The sequence below is a fragment of the Anopheles marshallii genome, chromosome 2, assembly GCF_943734725.1.
Source record: "Anopheles marshallii chromosome 2, idAnoMarsDA_429_01, whole genome shotgun sequence".
Classification (NCBI taxonomy): domain Eukaryota; kingdom Metazoa; phylum Arthropoda; class Insecta; order Diptera; family Culicidae; genus Anopheles; species Anopheles marshallii.
In genome coordinates, this window is record NC_071326.1 from 34,363,142 (window position 1) to 34,385,007 (window position 21,866).

The following is a 21,866-nucleotide window of genomic DNA, read 5'->3' on the forward strand; positions in this document are numbered from 1 at the left end:
CTCTACTAGTGGTGATAGATTGTGAAAAAAAGATTTATTACTTATACACATTTGTTATGTTATACACTTGTTCATACACTCTTTTAGCCGAAAATCTCGAACATACAGTACACGGTTTAAAACATTATCGCAATTCTGCTACAACTTTGAGTAGGTTGAATCATTTTCTACAGCTTCCGACCCGACCGATGTTCCAGGCGCAACACTGACTATCTAGTCAAGCATTAATTATCCCGGTACACTTTTCCGTTTAATTTTACACTGTTGTTGATTTTTTAAAGTAAAATATAGAACCAATTCTTCCGACTGAATGGCTGTGAGGAAATAATGAGATATTCCGTCTATTTTACCTATACGTTTTTAGTACTACACTTTACTGCACTACTCCACGTCCGTTAGCCTAGCCAAATCTCAAGAGGACGCTTACTTTACGAGCGACGATTCCCACGGTATCCACCGTGGTGCCTGGTACCGACCGATACACCAGTTCCTCTGCGTCGCGTGTTCGCCTCATCGCCACTGCTTCCCGCGTTATTCTGTTCCTCCGGCCGTGAATGTGAGGATTTGCGGTGATGTTCCCGGCTACGGCTACGCTGGCGCGTTTGTACATGTCGGCCTCTACCACCACTGGGCGATCGACGCTGGCGACTATTATCCTTATCGATCGGGCGGCCTCCGCTACTATCGCGCTTCTCGCGTGATCTACCTCTTGCGGTAGAACCGGATGGTGGCCGAACTGGAACACGTGCACGTTTCTCTTCTATTGCAGTAAGCCTGCTTTCCGGTGCGTTTATTTTGCCATGCCTTCTGTCTACTGCTGGTACATTTTCAAACCTTCTGCGTCGTCGCTCCCTAGGACTGTCGGGAGATTGTTTTATTCGCGTGCGCTCTATTGGTCGACGACGTCTATGATCTACCTCCTCAGCACTGCTACTACCGGACGTATCCTCTTCCTCCTCGTCTTCCTCATTATCGTCCTCCGAGTCGGAAGAAGATGTAGATCTTCGTGGAGCACTCACACCATTTGAACGTCCGTCAGCACGACGAATGCGGTGCCGTTTATCGTTGTGATGACCCGGTGCCGCAACGACCCGTTCCCGACGAAGTTCATCTTTCCGCTTTTGACCATTCCCGTGCGTAGACGATTCAAACGACTTCCCATGGTTGTGTGCTCTTCTAGCGGATGATTTAACAGCATGCGCTGACCGCTGCGGTTGATCGCCGTTCTCATTTTCATCTTCGTCCTCTTCATCGTCCTCCTCCTCCTCCTCCTCATCATCTTCTTCCTCTTCTTCTTCGGCCTCTTTTCGCTTCTGCAATTCACGCTCTTTACGCATTTCGTGCTCACGTTGTTTTTGCTGTCGCAACAAACGCTCTCGAACTTCCTCCTCGATTTCCTTTGTAGTCTTCGCACCGAGTGTGTCGGTGCGTACGATTATGCGATGCTTCTTGAACGATTCCGACACCATCGATGGTTCCTCGTCGTCATCTATAGCACTGCCACCAATGCCATTCTGTTCAATCGGTACCCCTGCTTGAGGTATCTGGGGCATCGGTTCCGGTGGGGATCTCGGTCCAATCGGCCCCACCATCGGTGCCATGGGTTCGGGAGGTTCCTTCGGTTTGGAGTGTTCCCGTTCGGAACCATCACGACGCGAACGGGAAGAACGATGCTTCCGGGACGAACGATGCTTGTAGTTCGACCGGGAACGGGAGTGTGACCGAGATCGGGACTTGGATCGTGAATGGCCACGTGATCGTGATCGGGACGGTGGTGTTGCGCCACGAATGGTGGAGACCAAATTTTTCGACATCGGTTTGGACATCTGCACGGCAATCTTTTTAGAACGATCTTCCGAACGAGTGCGCGATCGGGAACGAGTACGTTTGCTACGTCGGTGACTATGTGAACGGGACCGGGATTTCGATCGGCTGCGACTGTGGCGGTTGGATTTGGAAGTACGGGACCTCGAGCGTGTCCTTGAACGTGACCGTGAGCTGGACCGAGACCGTGAACGACGACTTCGGCTGCGTCTGCTCCGACTACGGCTACGGCTGCGACTTCGGCTACTTCTTGAGCGCGAACGTCGGCTTCGGCTGCGACTTCGTCGACGGTGCCGAGATCTTGAGCGCGAACGAGATCTCGATCGCGAATAAGACCGATCATCATCATAATCATCACCACCGCGGCCTCCTCCACGATAGTAATCATACCCACCACGGCCACGATATCCGCTGCCCCGACCCCGTGACACACCTCCCCCGCCAGGACCTCCTCTTGAATACCGTGGTCCACGGGTAGCGGTACGATACGCCCCTCGATAAGCCATCGAACTGTAGTACTGTGCGTAGAATGGATCGTACGGGTAAGGATAGCTCATACTTGCTGCCCATTCCATGCCTGGGTACATGCCAGTCGGAGGGTAACTCGCTGTCGGTACCATCGGATGGCTGTAACCCACCGAACGATCGTACGCCATTGATTGGGCCGGATACTGTGATTGCATTGATGGGATCTCTTCGCGTTTCACCTTCTCGTCTCCAGACATCAGTTCTTCCTCTCCCGATCCACCGGAAGAGGACATGCCAGAACCACCCGACTTCTTGGACGAGTTTGTTACAGATTTACGTTTCTTTTTAGTATTCGTGCGCGGTGTATCGCTCAGAATGCCATCATCGGAACTGATCGTGTTAATGCTTGGTGAACGCGATCGTTCCACCTTTACGCCCAACCCGGTGCTCAGTACTTTCTTTAGCACACTACCGTCTTTTGCCTGTTTCAGGCGCAACCGCATTTTTTCCAACTCTTTCTCCTGTGTCGCCTTTAGCTTATTGGCCTTCTTTTGGCGATCTTTTATGGAGCTGATGCTTCCTTCGCCGTCACTCGATACGAGACTCTTCTGTTTTCCTTTTTCCAACGATTGTTTTAACTGTGTGTGCAAAATCAAACGTGTAAATTGTAGAAAAAAGCAACCATAATTAAACACACAACCAACAAATTACCTTCATTCTATCGAAAAGTGCATCGAGCAAACGGATGCTTTCCAGCTTACGTTGTGCTTCCAGCAGTTTCTTTTCCTCCAAACGAATCTTCTGGTTAATCTCGTCCGATTCTTTCTGGCGCAACTTTTGCAAATGTTTCTCCTTTCGACGCTGTTCCCGCTGCAGTTGCTTTTCGATTTCGGCCTGGCGCAACTCGTCCTGACGTTTTCTGTGTTTTAACAGTGACGACACAACAAACAAAGAGAGTAAACAAGTTATTAAATCATTCGAAAGTGATGTCAACAGTCAAAAGGGTAACCATCATGTTGCAGTGAATAAATCATACAGATCTATATCTAGGATAAGGAGTTCAAACATATCTTTGCTTTACGAAAGTCTTCGGGATTCGAGCATTGTATCAGGCCACTGGTTAGCATATTCTAAGATACTGTTCAGCATTGTTTAACTGTGTTCACATTGATATATCTCGAGACATTGCAAACCTTTCTAATTCTTTGCGTGCTTCTTCCTCCGCCAGCCGCTTCTTCTCTAGCTCTTCCTTCTCCCGTTCGGCTCCAATCAGTCGATCGCGCACGATTTGCCGCTTCTTCACAGTCGAATCGCTTAGATGTTTTGTCCGATCAAAATCCACCGCAATCGTAACGGCCAGATTGCGCTCGCCCTCCTTGCGTACCAGCTTCATGCCGCGGAACTCGTCCATCGCCTTCACGAACCCGACGTACTCGGAAAACTGCACATACCTGCATCCCGTGCGCGTGCACAACCCGTGTGTCAATGGAAAAGACACCGATGGGCAACGACGCAAGGATGGAAAGAAAGTAGAAAGAAAAAAAACAAACAAACACATAGCGAAACGGACATTCTCTCTGTACCACAGGACACGTGCTATTTCGTGACCGCCGGGCGTTTCCTTTCATCTCGTTCCTGCATCAGCTGCATTGAGCACAACTTCTGCCTCCCCTTTTATTGCCGCTACCGGGTGCCATTTGTCGTCTTTGTTTCGAGCAAGAAACGAAAAAGGACAGACAGCCGGTACAAACACACAACATACCCTTCAAAGTACATCTCCTGATCGAAGCTAAACTTCTTCATGCCGGACATGTGCGCCTTCATCTGTGCCCGGTAAGGATCACAGATCGGAATGTCGACCGCTCGCACCTCACCGAACTTCTCGAAGATACGTTTGAAGATGCTCTCGCTTGGCTTAGCCCCGTCATCGTTTTCAGCGTGACGCGGACAGAACCACTTGATCGGCAGATTGCTGAAATGGATCGTGTCCGGCCGTTCGCCCGCCTTCATCTCGTCCATATTGCGAGCATCGCGGAAAAACGAATCCCAATCGTGCCGTGTGGGAAACTCGTCCTTCGCCTCCGATGCTCGCACCTTGACCGATTCTTCAAACCCGGTCAGTCGCAGTGGACGACCATCGAGCCGGGAGAGTACGGCTTTCAGCTTGCCCTTGTCCTCCAGCTCTCCCTCGAACCGTATGAAACCAACGGTGCTCTTCGAGACCTGCGCAGGTAATTGAAAGGATAATTTAAATGTAATTAAAAACTTTCTCTTCAGCACTTCCAACTCCATTCCATTCTGTACCTTTAGCAGGGAGAACTTGTCCGGAAGTATCATCTGGCGCATTTTCTCCATAACGTCATAGTTGGAGATCGTTTTGCCAGTGATTGAGGCGGGCAATGCAACGGAGATGTTGAATTTGGCCAGCGGCTTGAGATACAAGCTGTGCGGCAGATACAATGGTACACAGTCGTTGACATCCTGTATGGTCTGTATCATTGTTCCGGTGTTGAGATTATTTGTGCAGCATCCGGTAGCAAACAAACGCAATCGTTCACAAAAAACACATACAATATACGATCGTTATTCACAATTTATGGTGTTCGTTTCAACGAAACCAGGACACATCCAGCAGTTGTTGGATTACGGGGAGAGTTCACAATCACACACACACACACACACACAACGTCGATTAAAGTGTTCAACAGCAAATGTAAGGTGTAAAGCGTGTTGAGGTTTCGTTATTTTATACAAATTTGCGAGTTTCACCACAATTCGTGTGTGCGCGCGCGTTCATATAGAAAGAAGAAAGAAGAAGGATTAGCTGAGATACAATTTTCCGCCAGGGCGTACTGGTGCCATCATGGACGGCGGCGGGCTTGTGCAGCAAGCCGCCCAGACGGGACGAGAAATCCCTGGAAATAGAGACACCACACCACCGCAGGAACAATAGTAGAGCACCGCACCGAAACCGTTGCGGTTTGTTGGCGTCGTCTGTTGGTGTGCACTAGGAATATAAGTTAGTTCTATTCAATTTTCTTTTACAGAATTTCTGCACAGAAAATGGGCAGACCAGCTCCAAACTTTTCTTCTCTATCTTGTTTCCTCTTTTTGATGGCAATGCTTCTTGTTCTTGTTCTGTCGATTTGTTCCAATGACAGCTGACAATCGATAAGCCAAGATGCATTAAGGTGCGGAGCGTTTCTGTAGTCACCTCGTATGGAAACGGTTGATGCTGGCCACACTGTATGTTTTAAAAAATATTTTCTTTTCGTCTGTGCAGAGAAAACGAAAAACACTCGCCTAATAAAATAATTTTTAGATGTAAAAACTGTATTTTAGTATCTTATTTTTTTGTTGTTTTGAGCAGAAACTTGAATGAAAAATGCCGGACAACTAGCAAGGTGTTTTTTGACGTTTTCGCTACGTACGCTAGCCGTGCGAACTTGCTGCGCAGTGTGGTCGCCTTTCGGAGCAGAACGCTACACTTCTATAAAAAGGTAAGCAGATGCAAGCCGCAAAAGTGCAGTCTCACTTTTTCATAACATCGTAGAACGCGTACGGGCAAAATTCGCTTAAGTAAGGTGAACGTCTTTTCGAATACATTGAGTAATCATATTTCCATGTACGAATCAATAAAAAGGTGCCATCGTACTAGCTTATCCGCTTGCTTGCTTTCTCATTGCGAGTCTGATGCGTTGACAAAAGCAGCATAGCTGTAGTGGACTGTGTTGTGTTTATCTGAACTCCTCAAAAGAAGGTGCACATACTTTCATTAAACGTTGTTCTATTTCTAGTCAACTGGAATCGTAAATAGCAGCGAGAAATCCGTTTAGCAAAAGGAATAGACAACAATACAAAATGGCCCGCAGCTTTGGCGTCGCCATCGTCCTTCTGGCGTTGGCCATTCTTGGAAATGCCGATTTCGTAAGGTAAGCACCACCATCCCAGATGTGTATTTTTTTCACTATGCTTCAATAGCTTTTTAACATACCGGTCGATAATTTAATTACCGTCGGCTGAATAAGGGCAAACGGGAGCGGAATATGCATACACCTAGGCATATCATGTTCCGTACAAAACAACAAAGAACCCGGTATAACAAATGGCGTCGAAAGTGACTCATCTGTTCCCATGTTCCACCAATGCCGCAGTACTTTAGTTGATTGATAAATCACTATCTCTCATTTGCGATTATTTTCATGGCTTTCGGCCCAGTTCTGTACAGCATCATGCACCTCTTGTCGGTTCTGCTCTCTTCGGTTCATTTCTCGACCGTTCGGTTGTTATTGATAATAATGTTGTTTTCGAAATGTTTCAACACGCAACTCATAATCTGACCGTAATGGTGTTTTGTTACTTTCCGTTCATTTTTCACTGCATAGGGTGCCCATATATAAAGCCCCGTCCGCTCGTGATCATTTCCGTAGCGTTGGTACCGAAATCAAGCAGCTCCGTCTGAAGTATGGAGACACAACTGGTCCGGTACCGGAACCGCTGTCCAACTATCTCGATGTAAGTTGATTTGAATGCATCCGATTTTGTGTAATTTTCCTAAATTTTTATTCGTTCCGCTTTCCTCCCGCAGGCTCAATACTTTGGTGCTATCTCGATCGGAACTCCGCCGCAAAGCTTCAAGGTGGTGTTCGATACAGGTTCGTCCAATCTGTGGGTACCGTCGAAACAGTGTTCGTTCACCAACATCGCCTGCTTGATGCACAACAAGTACGACGCCAAGAAGTCATCGTCGTTCGAGAAGAATGGTACCGCTTTCCACATCCAGTACGGTACCGGTAGCTTGTCGGGTTATCTGTCCACGGATAGCGTCGCCGTCGGTGGTGTAACGGTTGACAAGCAAACGTTTGCCGAAGCAATCCAAGAGCCTGGGCTCGTGTTTGTGGCGGCAAAGTTTGACGGTATCCTCGGACTCGCCTACAAATCGATTTCGGTAGATGGTGTTACGCCCGTGTTCTACAATATGTTCAACCAGGGCAAGATTGATGCACCGGTGTTTTCGTTCTACCTGAACCGCGATCCAAGCGCCTCGGAAGGTGGAGAAATCATTTTCGGTGGATCCGACTCCAAACATTACACTGGTGATTTCACCTACCTGAGCGTAGACCGCAAAGCGTACTGGCAGTTCAAGATGGATGCAGTCACCGTGGGTGACAGTCAGTTCTGCAATAACGGATGCGAAGCAATCGCTGATACCGGTACCAGCCTGATTGCTGGCCCCGTAGCAGAGGTAACGGCCATCAACAAGGCCATCGGTGGCACGCCGATCATGAACGGCGAGTACATGGTGGACTGTTCTTTAATTCCCAACCTACCCAAGATCACGTTCACCCTCGGAGGCAAACCATTCACGCTGGAAGGCGCTGATTACATTCTGCGTATCGCTCAAATGGGTAAGACTATCTGCTTGTCCGGTTTTATGGGCATTGATATTCCGCCCCCGAACGGACCGCTGTGGATTTTGGGAGATGTGTTCATCGGCAAGTACTACACCGAGTTCGATATGGGTAATGACCGTGTCGGATTTGCAACCGCCATTTGAAGAAGGTGCCTAAGTGAATGATAGAAACCAAAGGGACACCATTGAGAGAGGCGATGCAGGCGCGGGACAATATGGTTCGATTGTTGAGTTTCGAAAAGATGGTGGGAAGATCAGCATTAGCATGATGATAATAATTAGTGGATGTACTGCGTTTGAGCAAGTTGTTTTAAATAAATGCAGAAAACACGAAATGGAATCCTAGTTCAATAAGCGAACTGTCTGTTTGAATATTATCGTTTTTTGGAAATATTTCGTGTTGGTGAAATATTTCACACGGCGAATACAGAACGTTTGGGGCGAAAATCAACGCCAGCCGGCTGTCAAAATTTCGCGTTTGTTTGTTTACTTTTTCCTAATTTTTTTTAATAGGAACTCGATAGAGACACAATTAGGTATTGTTACATATTGTAGCTAAAATTTGCTTTACAAGATGATTACGCCAACAACTATAGATTCTGAAACTGCCACACAAGAACATGTCGAATCGTTAATGCAAGAAAATACCGCCAAAGCTTTGATACGCACAGAATCCCAACAGGTAAGCGTTGAATGGCATCCCAAAAGCGTACTTCAAATGAGTTTAAAAAATTTATCCCTTTCCCCATTAGCAACCAAAAGCACAAAAACGATCGATATTACAAAGAGATAAACGACAGACAGAAATATTTCCCTACGGCAACTACAATCGATACTACGGGTACCGTAATCATAATGCCACTCCTGCGGAATGCCCCCGTTTGCAGGCATTCGTACAGCGGCGTGAATTGTTTGAATCGAAACGGATACTTGACATTGGCTGTAATAACGGAGCGCTCACAGTGCAGCTAGCGTTAGCCTGCAAACCTGCCTCGATCGTTGGCATCGACATCGATGGTGAGCTCATCAAGGAAGCCCGTAAACTTTGGAAAACAACAATAATTACTGACAGCAAAATGGGAGCCGGTAATGGTCGCACAATGAAGCTGGATATGGTACAATTTCGGCGTGCCAACTACATCTACGATGATCCCGCACTGCTCGAACTAGAAAAGCCACAATTCGATGTCATCCTATGCCTTTCGGTGACCAAATGGATGCAGCTAAACTTTGGCGACAGTGGGCTGAAATTAGCATTCTCGCGCATGTATCGCCAATTGTTTCCGGGCGGGGTACTGATACTAGAAGCACAGCCATGGAGCAGCTACAAACGTCGCAAAAAGCTAACCGAAACGATAGCACAAAACTATTACACCATCAAATTCTCACCCTCGAAGTTTCAGCGATTTTTGCTGAGTGATAGCATCGGGTTTCGTGACTGTACCGATATACCGGTTCAGCACCATTCGACAAATGGCTTTGAGAGATGCATACATATGTATAGAAAATGATAACCTAAATAGAAAAAAGAATTTACGTCCACAAAACGAAGCATTATTTTCTCTATATCTCATACAGTAAACAAGAGATCGCATGATTCTCACCGGGTTTTGCTTTTACTCGGATTTCATTTAGATTTATTATTGATCATATCATACGCACTAACCTTCGCGGGATATTTATTGAGAGCACATTCGCGCAAAGGCACCCCACGCTTCACGGTTAGTTGGATCTGCATGTAGTGCTTTCTGTGCCAAAACGCGACAACGTTGAGCATTCAGCGGACGAATAGCTTCACTCGCCACAGCCAACCAACGGCTTGCGTCCGCAGCGCGCGTTCTATGTTTCCGGTCACGTAAATCCAGAATCACAGCACCTTGTGCCACGCTAGAGGCCAGGCGCAGATTTTTTTCCGGCGAGCGGAAGCGTTTCAGCAGCGCGATTGCAAGCTGCTGCCACAGTCTTGGCCGATGCGGATAGCGATGTATTTGTGAAAGCAGATAGGTGTAGCATTGTCGCTGTTGGTCCTAGAGCAGAAAAAAATGCATAAGGAGTGAAAAAGATGTTCGTTTCGCTAATATATAAATCGCCTGTTTGTTTACTTACATTTTGCCAGTAATATTCGCACACGAAGTACACGACGTGGTGACCGTGCACTGGGTCATCTTCATATTTTCGCAATTCTTGGATTGCCAGATCCGTCAGCATCTCGTCCTTTTCTAGCAAACCAAGGGCACAGGCCGAAAACAGTGCCTGAATCGGTGGCTGTGGTAGGGCGAAGCTGTGAAACAACGAAAGCAGTAAAACATCCCTTTGAGTTATAAAGAAAAGTACTGTTATAACTGATTCATTTACCATTGAAAGAGAATCGTTTTGGCTTCCTTCATTCCGCAGAATGCATATACCATTGCGGACATTGCAATCAACACGTACGCCTTCTCTTCATCTGTCTGGGCAAAATGTTTTAAACATTGATCATACTCGGCATACGACTGGTCGAACTGCGCCGCTCGGAAATACGCTTGTGCCCGTCCGACCGACGCCCGGTAGGACGGTTCTCCGCGTAAGCTTTCAAAACACTTGACAGCCTCGTCATGGCGCTGTTGCTTCATCAGACAATGACCCAGATCGCACAGAATACCATCCTTAGTTGCGGGTGTTTCGGCCGCGGTTGCTGCACGACAATACGCCTCCGATGCGGTACGCCACAACCCGAGTCGACTGCTTAAATTGCCCAGAAAGCATAAAGCTACCGCAGAGGAACGTTCGGCTAAATCCGCACAGTGCCATACGATAGAATCGTGCGCAATGGGCAGTGCGGCCATCGTATCAATCGCGAACCGATACCGCTCGTTCTCCGAATAATTGTCCTGGTTCACTATCGAACATACCCAGTGGGCATATCCGAGGGCTGTTTCGCGATGGTAACCAAGCTGCGTACAGTGCCGAAACAGATCCATCGCTTCATCCACCTGTCCCACGCGCTCGGCAATCAAGGCCTGACCGATCCACGCCTGTGAAAAGGTCGTATCTATTTGCTGTGCTTGGCTAAAAGCTTTGTTAGCCAGTCCGAGCGGTCCGTGCGAAAGGTAGAGCACACCAAGGTTGCACCAAGCAGCGGAAGCTGTTTTCCGATCGACTGTTACCGCTTCAATGAAGCAGTGCTGAGCGAGGGCCAGATTGTTTATCTCCTTCGAGGCACAGATCACTCCAAGCAGGTTCCAATTTTGCCAACGTGCCGGATCTAATTTTATCGCCTGTTTGGCCATGTCTCGTGCCAAACAGAGCAGTTTGTTGCGTACATTCGCGGCGATTTTTTCTTCCTCGGTTAGCGACGGTAACTCCAGCGCACGACGGTAATGATTTAGAGCCAACTCGTACCAGTACACACTGTTGTCGGGATTGGTTTTCAATATCCGGCCGTAACACCGTGCGGCCAACTCCGACAGTTGGTTACGTTTCAGCACGACACGCTCACATTGCTCTCGACCCGCCAAACTGCCCTCAATCTCCACATGGCAATGGGTTGAAGGAAACGTTGCCACCGTGTCTAGGATTTTTGCCAGCTGGTGCCACAGACAGATGAAGTGTGGCTTCAATTTTATGGCCTTCGTTAGGTACTCTATACACAGCTGGGCATGATCTCGACTACGGCCAAGAAGCCGTTGGCCTAATCGATAGTAGCAAAGGCCCATGTGCGAATCGGCAATACCCTTGATGGCAGGGAAATAGTTCGAATGCAGGGCGAGCAATTGCTCGAACAATTCCAATCCTTCACTGTGCAGCTTTATTGTCTGGAAAGAAAAATATTAGTTAACGATTACCTCCCTTCAGCACAACATTTAGCGCACGTTTACTTACATTTTTAATATTAGCCAACTGCAGTAACGGGTAAGGATTGCCCGGATTACGTTCCATAATTTTCTCGAACAGTTTCAGCGCGGATGAGTACGAACCACGACCAAGGTACGCATCAGCCAGCCCTTCCCAGGCCGTCTCATTGTCCACCTCGTACCGTAGCACCGTCCGGAATGCTCCGATCGCTTCATCGTACTCCTGCCGACCGAGATGGTGTAGCCCGAGCAGTAGCTGAGCCCAGGCTGCTCCCGAACACAGCGCAAACGTGGTCGACAACAATTCTGCATTTGCATCCCATTCGCCATACTTGCGATACAGTCCACTCAACAGGATGACCGCATTACGTGCCGCCGGACTTAGGTGGTTACTTTTCTCCAAACATTTGCGCGCCCGCAGCGAATCGCCCTGCTGTTGGTACAGTTTGCCGAGCCAATAGAAGCAGGCAGCATTGGTCGGATCGAGTTTGGTCGCTTTCAGTGCAGCCAGAAAGCTCTCCTCTCGCTTGCCTTCCATACTGCCAAGCACTCTGGAAAGCTCCAACAAACAGGTACTGTCCTCTTCGTGGCGAGAAAGTATGTCGATTGCATTCTCAACGTTACCCGCTAATTTCTCACGCAGTGCCCTGAGATAATCCAACTGTTTGGGTTCAATGGTGGTAAGTTCGAGCTCGTTCATCCGTTCATTCGCTGTGGCTAGATCCCCCAACAGCAGGTTCACTTTACACCAGTGAAACAACAATTCAATCGAACGATCGTTCTCGTACAGTGCTGCAAAGCAAGCGTTCGCTTCGCGTAGTTTTGTCACACTTTCGTCCTCCATCAGTGCGATGGCATAGTTCAGGTTCGAAACCTTCATGTTGCGGTACAAATTTTCTGCCAAACCGTACGCCTTCTGGCGAAAGTAAATTTCGGCCAGCAGTGCCATACAGGTGCCCCACAAAGGTTGCGCCTCGTTCGCTCGCTTTAGCATGCGTTCGGCTTCGGTAAGATGGCCAGCATCGAATAGAAATTTTCCCTTTGCCAATAAGGCTGTGGGGGAGTTCGGCCCAACCGTTACGGCTCGATCAAGATAATGGCCCAGTTGGTGCGGAAGGAGTGTGGCTAGTTTATCTTCCGCAATGGTTCCTTCGCTGTACAGCTTACAAATCCATTCGAGCGGATAGATATCGTTCGGGAAGCGATCGTGCATGGCCGCTGCAACGTACGCCAATCGATCAAAGCGTTTTCCGCGATGAAGTAGTTTGAGAAATCGATTGAATTTATCATGCTGGTAAACGTCACCATTGTTCTGGATCTCACGATCTAGAACCAAGTCGACCTAAAAATATATCCAATAAACAGTTAAAAAAAATAAGGCAAGTATACACAAGGTATTCTATTGTCGTACTAAACTTGGCTCCGTATCCTCAAGATCTGGATATTGCGTTACTATTTTGCCAAGGTACTCGAAGGCAGATAATTTTCTTGCCTCCTCCACACGGACATCAGTCGCTTCCTTCTCCAACAAACGCAGAGCTTTCCCGAGTGTGCCCCGTGCAGCTACACCATAAATCTTTGCATGTTGTTCCGCATATTTGTCGGGCAGCAGAGTGAGCAGTTTCTCGGACACGTCCGGCAACTCGGTATCATCGACACAACCGGCCAAACCTTGGAGCGCTACGGTTGGATCCATGGAGCACGCAAGAGCTCGTTTCAAGTAAGTGGCCGCTTCTTTTTTATCACTTTCCTGATAAGCAGCACCCAACAGTAACAGTGCCATGCAATTATCATCCTGCTCTTTGAGCACCCGCTGTAAAGGATATAGAATGAGTGAGTTAAGCTGCGTGTACCTTTTCTACTCACCGGCCAAATAATCGAACGTACATTACACAGTTTGATTGCGTCGGAAAATTTCTTGTTCTTTATTGCCTCCCTCGCTTCCTTGAGGGCGGATTTAGCTTCTTTCGAAGACATTTTGGAACCGCAGAGTATAATAACGCTAGGAACGCACGAAAAGCACTGCAAATTATGCGCTCCGAAGCGGTTTGTGACGAAGTAAAGAAAAGGTAAACAAATCAATTGATGACGGCTGTGAATTTAGCTGTCTTTTATGTACGCAACGCAAAGAAACACGGCAACTTGATTGAAAATAAACGACACAAATAAACGAACAATTAAATCGAGTGATCCAATAACTTTATAAAAAAATGCTTTAAAAAGTGCACTAATTTTGTAACTTTTAGTAAAAGTAGAAGCTTTTTTCTCGTTAGTTGTCAACATACTCCTCTTCCCTCTTTCTTCTTTCCCGTTGACGTGTCATTTTTTGACGTATCGCCGTTTTGAATACGAGATTCTGTGTAATTGGGTGTTCGAAGCACGCACAAGCGCACAAACCAAAATAAACGCTGGAGTTTTTTGCGGGTGTGGTAAACATAGAGTGCAAATTTGTACTTCTTCCGGCCCGTCTACCATCCCCTGGGTCAAGTTTTGGTGTTCTTTCGTTTGTCTATTCCACCCCGGTTGAGTGCAATGGAGGTGCAACCATTTTGTGCGATCTGTTTCTTCAACCGTACCTGCTTCCATCTCTGAACCGTTGGGTGGAAGAATTTCATTCTGTTGCCAAGCATCCGGCAAGCCGCATGTACATCTTCCCGTCGCTATTGTGCAAGCGGCGACGTTTGCATCGTTGTGAATGCAAGTACAGTACGAAAACGGTTGCTACTTCGGGTAGAAGAAAAGAACGAAAAAGTATTCACCGGATGCTGGTATTCCCGCGTCTTTTGGCGCATTCTCCTAAAAAGGTAGTTCATGAAAGAAGGGACAGATCGCACAAAACTTAGGATGCGATCTTCGTTCAACGCCAGACGGATTAGTATGGAACGCACATGAGGCTGAAAATAGAGACAGGTAAGTTGGTCAATGAGAAGCGTGTGGTGTAGTGATTTTGGCGGGATTTCGGTGTGGAAAGTTCCAACTATAGCATTTTATTCATTTCTAACCCATTGAGAGTAAATGAATAAAAACAATAAAAGTATTTACTAGTTTAACGCCTGTTTAAAACTGGTTTCGACAAATTCCCCGTGCGTGATGATACGAAGTTTTCTCGTTAAAATTGACGAGTCATGGTGACTTTTTTTGTCGCAAAATTTATAGCCGTACAGTCGTCAAATGGTTCGAAGAATCCCCTTTCCATGCTGATCACATGCAAAACAAATACGTTCCATTGAAAACACACTAAAATTAAACAAACAAAAAAAACAAAGAACAAAGTCGCAAACCTCTATACCTTGAACAAATTCCAAACGGTTCTAAATGACGCAAGTAGCGGCAGCTGCTGGACCAACGTTGTCGATTCTTTCGCGATATCTCACGTCAAACGTGGAATCTTGCAGTGAGTTTTTGTTGCTTGCTGCATACGCGACAATATTACGCTTTGGTCGGTTTGCACGCGTGCTCGTAACGGTAGGAACTATTCGAAGGTCCTTCATCAACAAACAGCGCTAACGGCCGCTCGTGGGATTGAGATCGTTACTAATGCCTACATCACGATGGGCGCGGAATGAGCCTGTGGCGAACCACCAAGGCTATCGAACGTTGAAATAGAGCGTATGGAATACTGTTGTTTCGTCGTATTATGTGACGTGAGATACGTGTTTGATCTTTTATCAGTGAAATGCGATAAATATGACCCGTAAATGACGTTTGGAATCGGATTTCTGGCTCGTTTCTAAATCGTGGTTACTTTGGTGTTTCTTTAGATATTGCATAAAACAAAAACTTGTTCACCTCGAGCTGTAACCATAGCGACTATAAGCCTCCCGATGGAAGACAACACGATAAGCATGTTTATGGATGTGAAGCTGGATATCCGCGAGAGGAAACTGGAATTTTCTCACATGAAGGTAAGCAAAACGGGGAGCGCGAATTGACGAAAGTCTCCCATATTTCCAATTAAAAAGAAAATCTATCATATCAATGTCTCTTTCCAAAAACTTCAATTTCTAGTCTTGGTCGAGGTACTTTGTACGGGTAGAAGCCGTCAAATGCTTCCCGTGTTATATGCGCATCTCGTTCTTCACATCACCCACCGATCTTACCACCGATCTAATCGTGCGAATCAACATTCCCGGTCTCACCGTACAAATGGCCACATCCCGCACGAAACAACACTCGTACGGTCTTTTTTGGAAGAATAATCGCAAACGGTGCTGCGCTTACTTCGCGCTTGAAACGCAACTTCTTTGCGAGCGGCATCTGCGCTGGATGAAGAAATCGATCCGCAACCTTGAGCTATATCGGCAGGAGATGATGCAGTTGCGCCGTGCTAGCCGAACGCCGGTGTGTGAAATACGGCAAGAAATGCAACCGCTTGATCCGCTTGCTGCCGGCGCGGCAATAGCCGATGGAGGAATGTGTGATGATATGGGCATCTATCAAAATCTGGACAACACGCAGAATATTATGGGCCTTCAGGATATACTTGGACCGTTGCCAACCGTTCCGATAGTGGAGCGAACCGAACCGAATCCGGCCAACTGGTCGAGACGTGTTTCGGGAGTGTCCGGCATCTACGAGGAAATTCGTGACGATCTAGCTGCACCGCATTCCCGTTTATCCCGGGCTTCGATCGCTTCCGGAATCTACGAGGAAATGAAACTGGTGATCGCAAGTAGTGCGCCAACAAAGGAAGAGGTTGTCACACCGCCTCCTCCATTGCCACCCCGCAAGCGTACGAATACGAACGATGGGTTTGATCTGCAACGTTCGTACACGGCACCGGAAGTGGAGCTCATGAAGAAAAAACGTCACCACTGGCTACGCTTAGAATCGATGTTTGGACGACGACGTACCACCAGTACCGATTCCCAAGGCTCGGCATCAGATAAAAAGAACTCCAATCGGAAGGAATGCAAATTGTTCACAACAAAACCATCTGAAAAAGAAAAAACTGATTCGGTAGTCCATCGCGATAAGGTGTGCCGGTTGCGTTTGGCCGAGAATAAGCGCAACAGTTTCTCTAGTCCTGATTTGAGCCGGTTGAAAATAAGCGAAACACCCGAAGGTGCACGATGTGATGATGGAGCGGGCAATACGTCTTGCGACAATCTGTCGGATGGCGTTGGGTCCTGTACGTCGGAGTTTTATCTTCAGCGAGATATCGACTACATTGAGGAGGATTCTTGCTTTGCTTCGTCTGAGTTTATCAACACGTCCGGTATGTCTCTTATCGAGGAAAGTGAAGCGAACGTTGAACAATACCCGGAAGGATTCGGAGTGGTAATGCCGGATTTAAGGCGTTTGAACATTTCCGAACGCATTCGGGAGGGTTTTAATCGTTCGGCAAACTCGTCCACGGTAAATCTTGTGGGCTGTGTGGCTGCGATTGGAGAAGAAGAGCTCGAGATAGAGCATGGTTCTACGAAAACGCATAATGTTGTGTGTCCTCCACCGATCAGGGATGTGGATTTGGATGGTTACCTTGAGATGGGCCCGGTCGGTACAGGATTTAATCGACAGAAACTGTTGGACGAAGTTGTGATGTATAGAAATAATCCTGTGCCATCGATAACATCAAGCGGATTAGTTCCAAGTGTGCAGGATGGTGAAGAATCAATCTATATGAATATGGGAGGAACGGAGAAGGTACTCCAAGAGCCGATTCGATCCAGTTCTACCAGTAGTACTAGTAGTACTAGCACTAACAGTAGCAGTGGCGTTAGTAGCGCTAGTGAACATAGCTACGTTGCTGTGCTCGATGGTAGTACAGGGAAGAATCGTTGTTCTGTGGATGATAAAATTTCTTCCTACTATCCGAACGAAGATTCGCTGAGAACGTCACCGAGCAACTGCAAGAGCAAAGGGACCATTGAAGCCAGTCCAATGACTCCACCCGCCACTACACTGCCAAGAACAGTACGATCAGCCCCTCGAGCCACCGTCGAATCGACGGTTGAACAATATGATCGTATCCAAGCATCGTTCCGCACGCCGAAAGTGAGCAGTCGTCGATTGCGTACATCACACGGTGCACGATTGTCTCCAAAGGATGCTACCCATCACGTTGAGTCTGCCTCAAGTGGTTCCGAGAGTTCACCGAAGCTGTACCAAAAGTATGCAACCCTTGCACGTATGTCATCATCACCTTGTAGGACTGTGGAGCAAGCTAAAAATCCGCTCGATGATAAAGCACCGGAAAAAGGAATTGTAACAACACCGGTAACGACGACACCGATTAGTAAGCGATTTGGATCCTTGCCTCGCTTTGGCAAAATAGATCTTTCGCCGCTGAGGATGAAAATCAACAGTGTGCTGCAGCGACATAACTCGGGCAACCTGTAACGGGGTAAGGCTGTCACAGAAAGGATGCCCATTTCACCGAACATTTTATTTCGTAACGATACACATGTGGATTGAAGGGATGGAAGATATTCGACACGCTGCAAACGCTCTGTTTTTAAGTGCAACATTTGTGATGTAAAGTACTTCAACTGCTCAACAAGTTACAGTGCTCGTTAGCTTTAGCTTTAAGTTTTAAATTCGCAATATTGCATTTGCATAAGCATTTTGTCTTTAAGAATCTCACCTATGCTGCATTAGGGTGCTGCGTAACATTATCTCATTACACACCGTCGCTGAAAGCTTCTCACACGTTTTGCCCTTTTGCCTTTTAAACGATAGTACATTCAATGCTTCAATGCGCGCACTACGATTATGTGTAAACCAAGTTATTATTGCTATACATAAAGAATTTCACGGCAACTTTAAAAAATTTGGAGAGATAGATAGATCGAAAAAATAAGAATTCCTGTACCTAAGCTTCGACCAGAACTAAATCTACTGCAAGCTGCTTAGCATTAGCTAGCCTAACTCTTTTCATTTTCCATTGTCCAATGGTGCTTTTAGTGAATGTTTGTGGAGAACTGTTAGAATTTAAAAATGTTTTTAAGAAATACTTCTTGTATTGAAGCGATACTGCCATAGTTTTACGACGCATCACTTGCGGAAAGGAAGCAACACTTAAGCCAAGTGTGGATACATTCGGAAATTAGCATATCAGTATAAACAAGCAATTGAATTGATACATTTTCAGAAACCGATATTTTAACGAAAAAGGGAAGATTATCGTTTGGCAGGTTTGTAATGTGATTTTCGTCCAATTCTGCAGTGGTTTTGGGTGAACATATCCCTCCGAACGTAATCGATTCTAAAGCAAATTTTACACAATTTTAAATGCCACAGAGGAAGTAGTACGCAAATGAACAATGAATGTAATAATACCGCCAAGTGTGACAGTGGAATCTCATTCTGCAATTCCTGCCCGTACATCCTCACGCGCTTAACTTCCAACGTATATAGGTAAATCAGGAGAGTTAGCTTAATATGTTTCTATGAGCAGAGACACAAGAAATGCATATCATGTCGTGTATAGCTAGCTATGTGCTTTAGCAAATGGCTTGGAGAGAGTATTATTGCATTCGTATGTGAGCATGAGCAAAGTAATAATATACTAATGTGAGATTGTAATCGCCACCGCCACCACAATCGCCTGCAAACAATCATACTAAAAATTGTACAAACAAAAAATCGGTCGGAAATCTTCGCCGTCGAAGGGTGTTTTAGTCTGTCCGGTTTTAGGACAGACACCTTCATTGCGTCGATCACGGTACAAAATAAAGATAAAATTATGCTTACTACCTCTTGAGTCATATTAGTTTATTGTAAAATGAGCAAGACTTTATGAACAGGTGAGTTGTTTATCATTGAAATTATTATTGTTTATTACGAAACTGAGAAAGAAAAAAGAGTTTTGCAATTGTATTGAGTTTTCCATGAACACACAACGCACGCGGTCCATGTGTGATTCAAAATTTCAAATTCTACTGTCAGTTGAGGTTTACAAGATGGCGTCCCCAGCGGGAAAAGTTAGCAATGACCGTACCTGCTCTTCGCACACTTCGGGCATGGAACTGTCACAAATCGTACCAACACCAGCTACAACAGCAAGAAAGTGAAGAAGTGAATAGGACGTGCGTGCCATACGCAGGCACAGCAAAACTTGATTTTCCGCGTGAAAAATCACCCGAACTTGGTTGGTTGGGTGGAAAATCGCTTGCGGATGCACGCCCCCGTTCCGTAATACCTCTTCCGTGTGCCAAACCGTGTGCGAAAGGTGTGAAAAGTCGTGTTGAAAAAACGCACCGTCTCGCAAAAGGTAGTGGTCTGCTGTTCCGCGCGACCGAGCGCTTATGTGTGTGTGTATGTGCGCGAGTGTGTGCAGCTACGTTACACTAACACCATCGCAACCACGCCTCGCGTTCTATTGCGGATGAGAGGAAAGGGTTCTTTGGTGGTGAAATACGAAAGGCCCTTCTTCTTTAGCACTTACACCACACAGCGCACCCTTGACGTTCAGTTGCATTAGGTTGCTGGGCAAGCATTTCCGTCATCTGCAGGAGGGATGAAGGGGTGTTGTGGGGGTGAGCGGGTGGAGAGACTGGCGGTTGCGCTTGCGGGTGTTTCTCATTCTTTGAGGTTGCGGTCACACGGTCGTTTCGTGCGTCGATTGAACCACAGGCCTCTGAATGTTCACTTGCCCATTGCAGAGATGCGAAATGTCCAAATGTTGGCGCTTGGCGTTCCTCCGTACGAAAGTGAAATGATAGACTAATATTGAAGAAAATGTTACCATTTGACAACAGCAACGTGTTCAGGCGTAAAACACTTTGTGCGATAATGCGTCGGTTAGTGCGTCGCAGCGGTGAGATGAGGAAGATTCACGAGAAAAGCTACCATGTGCTATGGATGCCAACAGTTCAATGCTAGGAAACTTGTTTTGATCTACTACGCTACACATTGGGGAAAGGCAATGGGCTGTCTCTCGGACCAAAGTTCAACGATCTCGCGATGAAACGGTTTCATGTACAGTTCGTTAAAGATGGACAAAAGTTGTATGTGCATTTTTTTAAAATTCATTTCTCGTTTACAACTAAATTCTCACAAAAGTTTAGTAACGAGCATGAGTTTCAGTGGAATTTTAAAGTCTATCTTTCTTTGATTTCTAATTTGTTTGTGTTGTTCGAAAATGTTACATTTTATTAGCTGTTTTTGGTTGAGTGATTATGCAGAATGTTAACTACTTCCATATTTTTTAAAGCGTAAAATTCGTATATGGTGATCCATTACATTCAACATCCTTTCCTTTCCAATTTGATAGTTTCTACACTTATTAATGTAAAAACGTCAGAAGCACATAAATTTACCTTCATTTGTTTGACGAATAAAGCAGACAAAACCCATAACACAGTGAGCATTCTGTGAGGTGATGGTGATGAACGGTGAGAAACGGATGTCGGTGACCGCCGCTTGCAGTGTGTGTAATGTGTGTGTTTTCATGTATGCGCGTGTGTGTTTCATGCGAAGACGAAACGCGTTCCAATTGAAGATACGCGCTGCGTGCTATTCAACCTCACGTCACTGTAGGCTTACACGGTTGGACGGCACTGTATTCGGTTTTTACACGCACGTGTGTATTAGTGCGTGTAGGGCCGCTGGTTTATAAATGAAGTAAAAATAAATCTTTATCATTTACAGGAAGAGCTGGAGAAAGGTAGAAACAAAACTGGCTAGTGAAGTAAGGAAGAGTACAATTTGTGATGTGCGTGTGTGTGCGATTTTTTTTTCGTAGTGTGCTATACACGGAAAAATAGTGCACGGGCAGCAGTTTGTCACGGGGCGGTGTGTGTAGTACGTGACAATTCCGCGTACATGGGTTGTATGTCGTGTTTGTGAGATAAAATATTAACAAGATAATAAAAGCAAGAGCAGCAAGTACTCGCTTGTGTGCGTGCGTGTGGTTTTTTCTTGTGCGGAAGACGAAGAAGCAGTTGTTCGGTAGGGTGGAAAGGGATGATGTTCTTTTATCCTCATTTCCTTCCGTGCAGATATTGGGCCGTATACGGTGGTGTGTGAAAAGCAGCGAAATATTACCCGCGCATGGTCGCACTCTGGGGGGGTGATGAATCGTGAGCAGCAGTGAGTGCATTTCTTCGTGTACAGCGCGTGTGAGCTGTGAATGTGTATACGTGCTCTAGTGTGTACGTTTGCTGTGCCGCGTGTGGTGCGTGTTGATATCATCATTCCATTATCACCAGTGTGTACACACACGCACGCACGTAACACGAAGAAAACGAAGCAATTTAGTGGGAAAGTATGAAGAAGCAGCGATGAGAATAACATTTCCATAGCGCTCCTTAATCTGCAGCAGTGTTTGTTCATCTTTTCTCGTCGTGAAGGAGCAAAATAATAACCGTGAATAGCAACCATCG

General features: G+C 46.4%; 5 protein-coding genes across 6 annotated transcripts; 3 read left to right on the forward strand and 2 right to left on the reverse strand.

Annotated features, from left to right (window-relative positions):
- Window positions 1-428: 428 nt before the first annotated feature.
- Window positions 429-4,791, reverse strand: LOC128719674 (A-kinase anchor protein 17A). Its single transcript, XM_053813301.1, has 5 exons — window positions 4,597-4,791; window positions 4,055-4,515; window positions 3,486-3,743; window positions 3,004-3,211; window positions 429-2,930 (listed from the first exon to the last, which is right to left on the reverse strand). The coding sequence occupies exons 1-5, from the start codon at window positions 4,789-4,791 to the stop codon at window positions 429-431; spliced, it is 3,624 nt and encodes a 1,207-aa protein (XP_053669276.1).
- A 1,362-nt stretch (window positions 4,792-6,153) lies between these two features.
- Window positions 6,154-7,849, forward strand: LOC128719718 (lysosomal aspartic protease). 2 transcript variants are annotated; one of them, XM_053813346.1, is made up of 3 exons: window positions 6,154-6,224; window positions 6,678-6,807; window positions 6,881-7,849. In XM_053813346.1, exons 1-3 carry the CDS (start codon window positions 6,154-6,156, stop codon window positions 7,847-7,849), a joined length of 1,170 nt encoding a protein of 389 aa, XP_053669321.1. The 2 variants fall into 2 exon arrangements, with proteins under 2 accessions (XP_053669321.1, XP_053669322.1); XM_053813347.1 differs by lacking the exon at window positions 6,154-6,224 and adding an exon at window positions 6,525-6,558 and having other exon boundaries at window positions 6,653-6,807.
- A 430-nt stretch (window positions 7,850-8,279) lies between these two features.
- LOC128717890 (probable RNA methyltransferase CG1239) lies at window positions 8,280-9,216 on the forward strand. The gene is made up of 2 exons (XM_053811565.1): window positions 8,280-8,387; window positions 8,458-9,216. Exons 1-2 carry the CDS (start codon window positions 8,280-8,282, stop codon window positions 9,214-9,216), a joined length of 867 nt encoding a protein of 288 aa, XP_053667540.1.
- A 168-nt stretch (window positions 9,217-9,384) lies between these two features.
- On the reverse strand, window positions 9,385-13,515 carry LOC128707381 (tetratricopeptide repeat protein 37). The gene is made up of 6 exons (XM_053802333.1): window positions 13,426-13,515; window positions 12,950-13,351; window positions 11,567-12,880; window positions 10,061-11,499; window positions 9,812-9,986; window positions 9,385-9,732 (listed from the first exon to the last, which is right to left on the reverse strand). The coding sequence occupies exons 1-6, from the start codon at window positions 13,513-13,515 to the stop codon at window positions 9,385-9,387; spliced, it is 3,768 nt and encodes a 1,255-aa protein (XP_053658308.1).
- A 1,847-nt stretch (window positions 13,516-15,362) lies between these two features.
- LOC128708453 (uncharacterized) lies at window positions 15,363-17,880 on the forward strand. The gene is made up of 2 exons (XM_053803431.1): window positions 15,363-15,443; window positions 15,547-17,880. Exons 1-2 carry the CDS (start codon window positions 15,363-15,365, stop codon window positions 17,878-17,880), a joined length of 2,415 nt encoding a protein of 804 aa, XP_053659406.1.
- The last annotated feature ends 3,986 nt before the right edge of the window (window positions 17,881-21,866 follow it).

What these genes read in the sequence shown, in the direction of transcription:
- LOC128719674 (XM_053813301.1), bottom strand. Translation starts at nt 4,791, where the DNA reads ATGATACAGACCATACAGGATGTCAACGACTGTGTACCATTGTATCTG. An exon ending in ACAAGTTCTCCCTGCTAAAG is followed by an intron (nt 4,516 to 4,596) that starts GTACAGAATGGA and finishes TTACCTGCGCAG; the next exon opens with GTCTCGAAGAGCACCGTTGG. An exon ending in CAGGAGATGTACTTTGAAGG is followed by an intron (nt 3,744 to 4,054) that starts GTATGTTGTGTG and finishes CACGGGATGCAG; the next exon opens with GTATGTGCAGTTTTCCGAGT.
- LOC128708453 (XM_053803431.1), top strand. Translation starts at nt 15,363, where the DNA reads ATGGAAGACAACACGATAAGCATGTTTATGGATGTGAAGCTGGATATC. An exon ending in TGGAATTTTCTCACATGAAG is followed by an intron (nt 15,444 to 15,546) that starts GTAAGCAAAACG and finishes TTCAATTTCTAG; the next exon opens with TCTTGGTCGAGGTACTTTGT.
- LOC128719718 (XM_053813346.1), top strand. Translation starts at nt 6,154, where the DNA reads ATGGCCCGCAGCTTTGGCGTCGCCATCGTCCTTCTGGCGTTGGCCATT. An exon ending in GGAAATGCCGATTTCGTAAG is followed by an intron (nt 6,225 to 6,677) that starts GTAAGCACCACC and finishes TTCACTGCATAG; the next exon opens with GGTGCCCATATATAAAGCCC. An exon ending in CGCTGTCCAACTATCTCGAT is followed by an intron (nt 6,808 to 6,880) that starts GTAAGTTGATTT and finishes TTCCTCCCGCAG; the next exon opens with GCTCAATACTTTGGTGCTAT.
- LOC128707381 (XM_053802333.1), bottom strand. Translation starts at nt 13,515, where the DNA reads ATGTCTTCGAAAGAAGCTAAATCCGCCCTCAAGGAAGCGAGGGAGGCA. An exon ending in AAAACGATTCTCTTTCAATG is followed by an intron (nt 9,987 to 10,060) that starts GTAAATGAATCA and finishes GTTGTTTCACAG; the next exon opens with CTTCGCCCTACCACAGCCAC. An exon ending in GCGAATATTACTGGCAAAAT is followed by an intron (nt 9,733 to 9,811) that starts GTAAGTAAACAA and finishes TTTCTGCTCTAG; the next exon opens with GACCAACAGCGACAATGCTA.
- LOC128717890 (XM_053811565.1), top strand. Translation starts at nt 8,280, where the DNA reads ATGATTACGCCAACAACTATAGATTCTGAAACTGCCACACAAGAACAT. An exon ending in TACGCACAGAATCCCAACAG is followed by an intron (nt 8,388 to 8,457) that starts GTAAGCGTTGAA and finishes TTTCCCCATTAG; the next exon opens with CAACCAAAAGCACAAAAACG.